This window comes from Vigna radiata, chromosome 6 (genome assembly GCF_000741045.1).
Source record: "Vigna radiata var. radiata cultivar VC1973A chromosome 6, Vradiata_ver6, whole genome shotgun sequence".
NCBI classification, from domain to species: Eukaryota; Viridiplantae; Streptophyta; class Magnoliopsida; order Fabales; family Fabaceae; genus Vigna; species Vigna radiata.
In genome coordinates, this window is record NC_028356.1 from 32,365,364 (window position 1) to 32,374,359 (window position 8,996).

An 8,996-nucleotide genomic window follows, 5' to 3' on the forward strand; every position below is an offset into this window, starting at 1 on the left:
ATGTATGACAAATATATTTGTATGTTATTATGTTTGGACTTGTTATTTCATGTAATGGATAATTATAACTTCGACTCATTATTGGCAATCGACGAAATCAATAAATCTCAATTCCATAACAAATCAATGTATACTACGGTTCAAATTTTTTTATCACAAACAAGTACTAAATTAAAAAAGAAATCATTTCACTCAANTATTATTTAATTAAATTATTACAATTTTTTTTAATAATTATTTATAATAATTATTCCAAATTTTTAACTCTTAATAAACATTTTTACAATTATATATAACATTAACAAATATAATTTTATATTACTTTAATACGTAGGGGCATTTTGGTAATCTTCAATTTCTACCAATTAATTTTTTTTTTAAAATTGTCACATCAATCAAATCCTACACTAACTTTCATAAATTTCACCCCCAAAATCACTCTCAATTACCTTCAAATCCACTCAAATAAACACAAAAAAAATCACCCTCAAATCCCCTCAAATCCACTCAATCACTCTCCCCCAATCACTCTCCCCCAATTAACCCCAAGTAAACACACCCTTAATGAAAAGAGATATCTTTTCGTCCCATGGGAAAACTGAGGCTTGAATTTCAACAGGCTGCTTTACAAACTCTCCTTTGGAGGCCACATGCTTCATCCATGAGCAGAAGCAATTTCTTCTCCTTTGAGTTACAACTTCTATTTTTTCTTCATTCAATAAAATGGTTACGTGGGCAACCTTGCACATGCAACATAAATTTTCACTAGAAACCCATCAAAGTTAAGGTGGAGATGGTAATATAATATTTTATATCACATGTCTTCACATGCCTTCTCTTGGTTCAGTAAACTAATTAAATATTAATAAAGTTTATTTATAATATAACAAAGTTGAAATTTTGCTGAAAAAATTGCCGCATGTGTTTCTAACACTTCCCTTGATTAGATTAATGCAACACGGGCGACTAAAAGGTAATTATAATATGATTCTTATCAAGAGAAAGAAAAACAAGTGCCACGAAATCGAAACAATAGAGGTGGCACTTTTGTTACCAATCAATAATCACGGACAATGCTCCAAACTAATTCACAATTAAATTTTTTATTACTTTATTTTCATATATGAAATATTCATATTTCAAAGTACTTGTCTTATCGATAAAACTTCACGTGGAGATGGCGATCCATACTTTGTTTTGTTAAAAATTTTTGATATTGATTTGAAATAGTGATGTCGAGACCGAACGTTCGTCTTGGATCCTTGCGATTTCAATGGGACGCCGCTCGGCCCCACGATGGGCGCTAAAATGTTTCGGTAACATTCGTCTGGGTCGGTCGTCCTTCCTAGTTATGCTCTGATAGTCCAACTCTTCATGTAATCCTTCCCGATTGGGGGTTTGACCTGCAGAAGACACTCCGACGCTTAAGTCATATATGTTTCATAAAGAGGTCAATATTTTTATTAGGATAAATCAAGATAATTGTACCTAAACGTCGATCGTATATTTATAGGGCTTGTGACAGCCAAACACATCGATTAACCATTAATGCAATATATTTTAGGTAATCAAATCTCCCTGTTAATACCCGCTTAATTGTCCATAAATGACAATCAATACCGACCAATATACTTCATATAGTATACTATGCAATTTTCTAAGCTTGTTTTAGTACTCTTTACTTTATTCGTTGGTGCCATAGGAATCTCTTTCAGCCAAAAAGGAATACGTTTGGATATTTTATCAAAACTGTTAACCTTTCAAGTTGATCCACCAACAACACTATTGAAAGATAAAGAGTAGTAACAATCAATAAAGGCCTAAAGGAAATCACTAATACGCTTGTCTCTCCTCCATACCTTTTCTCCCAAAAGACTTGCATCATCTACTGATATTTTCTTTTCTATTGCCCAACCATCAATTAGAAGTAACAATTGATTCCAAACCAGATAACAAACAAACGCATAAGAACGTGAAGATTGCAAAGTGAATAATAATTAAGTTAGCAACACATATATAAATACAAAGAAAACCAAACAGGTACAAAATTGCTTTAGTTACAAAAGTTAAATTACAAAAGTAAAATTTTGAAACATGAAAATTCAACAAAATATAAGAAACTGTTATATTTTACACCATGTGGACAAAAACTAAAAAATTTATCTAGGCCAAAAGGAAAGATAAATTTTTTAGTTTATCTTATAAACCAGGGATTCACACAATTTAGTTCTATAAAGTAGAGGTTTTGCGTTTTTTAAAATGTAATTCATATGAAGAAAATCAAAAGAAAAAAAAAATTGTAATTGAAGTTACAAATAAAAGATAAAGTATGTTTAACCGTGCCCAAATATTCTATTATTTTAATAGCATTTCTATTAATGATAATTTTAAAACTACTGTTAAAAAGTCTATTTTAATCATTGTTAAAAGCTCTACTCCTCTTGTAATTAAAGTATTGAGAAATTAAAATGATACTAACAAATATACTCGTTCAATTATAATACGAAATGTTATATCCACTAAGATTTGATCAATTATTTTATCAAAACCGGTAATTGTTGTATCAGATTTGTAATTTTTAAACCTTTGGTTGTAAAATGGTGATTATCCAAGACCCAAAGTTAAAAATCAAATAAATTAATGATATAAAATTTGTTGGGAATTGGACTTCTCTGCTCCGTTCTTATTTCTTGTTACTATTTTATTGAATTAACAAGGTTTATCTATTGTTCCTCGAAGTTCACTAATATAATTATAGACTCATGTTTGCACTCTAAAGCTTAAATACATTCAAACTCGATGTGATTTTTCCACTCATGGTGAATTAACTATTTGTATTAATGATTAAGACTCTTTATTCAATTAAGTCATATAGATGTATGTCTACCACTTAATAGCCTTAGATGATAAAATTGGATCTATAAGATGAATTAATTTTTATCTAACTTGAGTTATATATGTAAGAGATGATTGATCAATTCATCACATGTAAAAAATAAATTAAATCACTAACATATGAAAGAACGCTTCAATAAAATAGTAAAACAATACCGTTTCATAAGTTCAAAGAGTTACAAACCAATTCCAAACACTAGGAAATTCAACAACTTGCAATGATCTTAATATTCAATCCTAGGAGTTGTCCATTATTCATGTCTCTTTTAAACCCTAAGGAAACATTACAAGTGAAGAGAGAGAGAGTCTAAAGCTTCATTGTGAAGTTTTCTTCGCATGGCTCAATCACTCCTTTCTCTAATTGAGTTCTGGAAGCAAAATTTGAATCTTATTGAAACTGCTTTTTAGTTGCTCAACCTGTGATTCTAGGACTCTCAAGTTGTTGTACCACACATGTTCATATCCTGATGCTTTTAGTAAATTCTAAGTAAAAGGGTGTAAAATCCCCAATATACGCAATATAATCAATCAATATAAGTGCTAAAATGCATGTAAATTATAGGTAAAATGAACACTTATCATTTGATTAGCATGTACCTATTGTGATTATAACTAAACTTTTGGTTGAGTTTCGTTCGACTTGTGTTTTGCAGATGGATTGACCATTTGACCGAGTTGTAAGTGATTGTCTTTGATCATGTTGTACTTAGTATTACCTTCATCTTTTGAAAGAGCTCCGAGTGTTATCTTAGGATTGAAGTAATTTACTTTACATGCATTAATAAGGAGTTGCACTGTACTACAGAAAGCATACTATTTAAAAGATATTTACATCTATTATTCAAATAACAGGTACAATAAAAGTGCAGCAGCAGTAGAATTGTAGATATCAAAACATATTTATCATTAATTAAAGAACTACAAATATAACATTTCACCTGATTCTCCTTTTTCTTATTTTTCACCAATGCAATGCGAACTCTCAACCTCTTTTTACCCGCAATCCCGCAACCTGCAATTACCTTTACACAATCACTACCAGATGAATTCTTTCAAAATTGTTTAGATAGAACTGGCGGTTTGATCCTCTAAACTCATTTCATCAGGAAATAAAGTAGGTTTTGGAGGTATTTCCAAATCTTTAATGTCTCCTTCAAGCATTTCCACTACTCTATTCATTGATGGACGATCCTTTGGTTTTAACTGTATACACCAAAGAGCAACTATGATCATTTTCTTTACTATTAGTTTTTCCTCTTCGCTCAAATCCTTTATATCTATATCTTCCTCTTCTCTAATATGATTATATATCCAAAGGGGAAAATAAAGTTGACTTGAGTGTTCTGCATGGGGATTTAGATTCTTCCTCTTGCTTGCCATCTCCATCAACAACATTCCGAAACTATAAACATCAGCTTTGTGGGATATTCCTCCAATATTATTGTAAAACAATTCTGGAGCCATGTATCCGATGGTTCCTCTTGCTGCTGTCATTGGGACAAAGCTATTATCTATTGGATATAACTTTGCTAATCCAAAGTCAGAAACCTTTGGGATGAAGTTTTCATCCAATAAGATGTTATGGGGTTTGATATCAAAATGCAAAATCTGCATCTCACACCCATGATGGAGATAAGCAATTCCACGAGCTACTCCAATCGATATCTTATATATTTTTTCATAGCTAAAATCTATATTTTCATTTCTTGAAAATATAAATTTATCAAGAGATCCATTGGGCATGAAATCATAAACAAGAGCTCGCTTTGAGCCACTAACACAAAATCCAATTAATTGTACCACATTTTGGTGATGTATTCTTCCAATGGTTGCAACTTCATTGATAAAATCTTGTCCATTTCCTTTGGTTTTACCTAACATTTTGATTGCCACAAAAGGTCCACTCCGTAACTTTGCCTTAAACACAGAGCCAAATCCTCCTTGACCTAACTTCTCTTTGAAACCTTCAGTCATCTTCTTAATTTCCTTGTATGAGTATCGGATAGGTGCTAAGTGATTTTGTTCAAGGTAATTTTCAATATTTTCATACATTGATGAATGTCTTTTCCTCCATTTACATATGAAAATCACAATTAAGAATGGCAATCCAAACAAAATTTTGTAGGCCCATACGATAGAAGCATAAAAGGAAATACCTGCAAGGATTTCTTTTCTTGAGTAATTACACTGATAATGTAATAAAGCAAATTTTCACTATAATAAAATCTAAACTTTACATATCCATTTACTTAGTAACATTAGAAAAATAAAAAGAGTAAATTTACTGTCTAGCATGAAAAACTATCAATAAATCTAAACCTAAAATGTTGTTTTATTTTGGAATCACTGATTCGATCAACATTTACCGCCAATCTTCCATTATCACAGAAACTTTCTTTCAATGTATCCATCTTGTTGGTGTCATACAACCTTCTAGGGAAGTTTTTCTTCAACCATTATCTACCTAATACATTAAAAAGGTTTTATTAATTTAAAACATAGACAACTTTGAGCATTGATGTATATACATACCTCTCTCCATTAAATTTAGAAATATTAAATATTACTGATACTTTTATTCATTTTACTACAATAAAAATAATTTAAACAAATTTAGATAAGAAAACCTTTATTTTTTAACCCTAATCAATTCCGAACAAATATTAAGAAAAATATACAGACGATTGTATCTTTAACCGTGGCCAAATGTTGTATTATTTTAATAACATTTCTATTAATGATAATTTTAAAACTATTATTAAAAGTCTATTTTAATCATTGGTAAAATCTCTATTCTTGTAATTAAAGCATTGAGAAATTAAGATGATAAGATCTTACCAGCTAACCACAGTAATATCCTTAACCCTGAAATGAAAGAAAACATCAACTTTAGGATTATGACAATCTCAACAATTATTAATAAAAAACCGTTTTCGTACGAAAAGGTAATATAACAGTAAACAAGTTTAACAACTTCTTATTTATTTTAAAATAATAAATGTCAATATAATGCAGAAGTTCTTATAATTGCATGTAAAATATAAAAGATAAATAAATATTATATATCTTTCTAAAATTTGATTGAATTATTAAATTAAATGATTCAAACTTTGTTTCAAAAAATTCTGAAAAAGTGGTTAATATAGATGAAATGTGATTTTCTTACTAATTTGAATATGTATAATTATGTAAAATGTTATTTGAAGACAGTCGAGTATCAATTAAATAAATAAAAAATATAAATGATTTAATTTAACATGAAAAGTAGAAAAAATTAGAAAAATGGTACAAAGATTGTAATTATAGAAAGTGAAGTGAATGGGTAAAGCAATGGAATACAATAAAATGTGTGGCAAGTTAAAGGGATCAAACATTTTAATTTTTCAAGGGATGATCACAATAAATTCACATAGGTAGAAATTAAAAATTGTGTACCTCCTATAAAAAAAACGACTATAAAATAAAGATAAAAATTATAAACAAAATTATGATTTAATTAAATAAAATATTAATTTAATTTAACATGAAAAGTAGACAAAGTTAATATATAACGCACCAGNTGGATCGCAANCAAGCTTCTGGCTAGAAGAGTCGAAATAGCAGAAGCCGAATGAACAAGAAACCTTCTGACAGGCGAGGTTTACCCAAGAGATCTCAAATCCATAGGCGAGAGCCCTGTGAATGGCAGCGTATGAATGCTTATTGAAAGTTCTGAACGATGTGGGAGCAACAAGCTTCACGTCACACCCAACTTCTAAGTCCTCAGCTTTTAGGTCTCCACCCACTGCATATGCATAACCATTGGACTCCCACTTCACACACTCACCACTCTCCACATACTTTCTGTTCTCTCTCACCGAATGGTTACAGTTCAGAAACACTATATGCTCGAAACTCAGATATTCCAAATTACTATCTGGATCTAGACCGGCTTGGTATGGACCCGTGCGGTATGTGTAAGTATCAGAGAAATTGGAGCGAGAGAGGGAACGGAGAGGAAGGGAGGAGCAGTTGTGGTGTTGAAGTGCAGGGTCAACAACTCTCACGGTGTAGTTGTCGTAGTTGATTGCTTGAACATGGTATTCTGTAGAGTTCAGATACAACACAGTAACATTATTCTGACAACCAAGCTCGTACCTTTCGTCACCACAATTCTCTGGGTCGCCTTGTAATCGAAAAGGATAAGTGATGTTGGTGATGTAGCCACAAGAAGAACGGGGACAAAGGTGTTCTTGGTGGTCCTTGGTAGCAGAAATATGGTGAAGTAGAATAAGTAGCAGTACCACCAATAATGTTCTCTCTCTCCTCATCGTGTCCAAACTGTTTCTAATGATATTCTAGTGCAACCAATATATAATCCTAAAGGATCACATTTTTCCTTTCAGAGAAGACTTTAAAGACTTATGATACTTCAAACGTAGACTTTGACTGAGAAACCGCGTTTCTATCTGGTTTCTACAACTGATTTTAATGAATACAAAATTTTAGAAATTCGTGAACTGCATGAATTCTGATTTAGCTATTTATCATGTAATTTTTTATAATGGAGTTTTTCGAATTTCTAAAATCATCCTAAATTGTTCTAATTAGAAGGTTTTATTTATATCCTTTGACACACTTAAATTTTTCATATTCATTTAATATTATTTTTTTTTATTTTTTACTTTTTTTTTTCTTAAAAAACTTAAAACTTTATACTTTTATCATTGTATTATGTGTCAAATAAATGTAAAAGTGTATCATGATATTATTATTCAATAATTTTTAGAAAATTAGTTTGCGAGCCAAATTGAACAAATAGTCCAGCACTTATTCAAATAAGAAAAAAACCCTAAATATATTACAATAAATATTGAAAAATTTATCAAAATAAAATTTTATATCTTGATCCAAAAGCAATGTTTATATAATGCATTAGATTTTTTTTTTCTATTTCAAATATTTGCAAATTATTCAGTGGCTAGAATTTCCACCACATGTGTAGACTTGTGGCCAAAAGAATATTATCCGTGTTGATAAACTTTATAGAGCCACAAATTCGAATAGAGTTTAATAGGTTTCTCTTATATAAACACTTTATATATGCAAATACATCATTGACGCAGTCAAATGTACATATAACTCAGAGAAAGTGATAAAATATTATGAAAAAAGAAAGAGCTGGTAGAAAATACAACAAACGCCAAAGACTTTAAACACCTTGAGTCTCTTGTAACTGAAAATGACATTCTACTCAAAGTGTTTAACAAAACTTTTGGAGAACCAAATGCTTAAGACTCTTCATCAAAAGTTGCAAGCATCCTGCACACAAACTAAGTTTCGAACACAATAGCAATAATACATATTTTCCTCTAAATCTACTAAAAGATATAATCATGAATCCCTACTTAAAAAGAAACAGATAAGTACAACAAACAAGAGAAGATCTAGAGCTTGATGGGTACCCAAAAATCAAATTGTTTCACTTAGAGATATATTGGACGATAAAAAGGAAACTCCATGGAACCTAGCAAATGAAATCTTGTGATATTAAATAAAAGGAAGGTGTATGTTCCAAAGCTGAAAGGATAAAAAATAAGGAGCAACCACAACAGAAAGAAATACGAAGAATAGGATTATAGACACCAGAAGGAAAGGTGTGAAGGCCATTCCTTATATTGATATAAATTGCTTAAACATATGACAAGATGTGCATAGCATAAGCTAATTATGTGTTAGCATATACATTATTTTAGTTGCATTGAATATGTAGAACACACCTCTTGAGAACATCGTGCAAAGCCTAGGAATAATCGTCTAGAATAAATTGTCTAACCATCTTTTTGTAGCATGGAAAACGCTGAATGAGTAGATTTAACTCAATGCATCAATCACAATTCATATAAGATCTAGAGACAAACGTTGAACACTCATCATCCCTGATGCATGAAGAGGTTGTCTCAAAAGTGTTAGGTCAAGAAGTTGTTGTGAACACTACACTAGTAGAAAAATAACTTTTTATAACAGCCTTATTATGACGGATAAAAATTATCCATCATAATAGGTTATATTATAACACAGTTTTATATATGCGTCATAATATGTAATGAGGTGAATAAGTT

At 30.5% G+C, this 8,996-nt stretch overlaps 1 protein-coding gene across 1 annotated transcript; it reads right to left on the reverse strand.

Annotated features, from left to right (window-relative positions):
• Positions 1 to 3,205: 3,205 nt before the first annotated feature.
• On the reverse strand, positions 3,206 to 7,217 carry LOC106764160 (rust resistance kinase Lr10-like). The gene is made up of 3 exons (XM_022782470.1): positions 6,452 to 7,217; positions 5,734 to 5,760; positions 3,206 to 5,051 (listed from the first exon to the last, which is right to left on the reverse strand). The coding sequence occupies exons 1-3, from the start codon at positions 7,203 to 7,205 to the stop codon at positions 3,958 to 3,960; spliced, it is 1,875 nt and encodes a 624-aa protein (XP_022638191.1). The 5' UTR covers positions 7,206 to 7,217; the 3' UTR covers positions 3,206 to 3,957.
• Between the last annotated feature and the right edge of the window lie 1,779 nt (positions 7,218 to 8,996).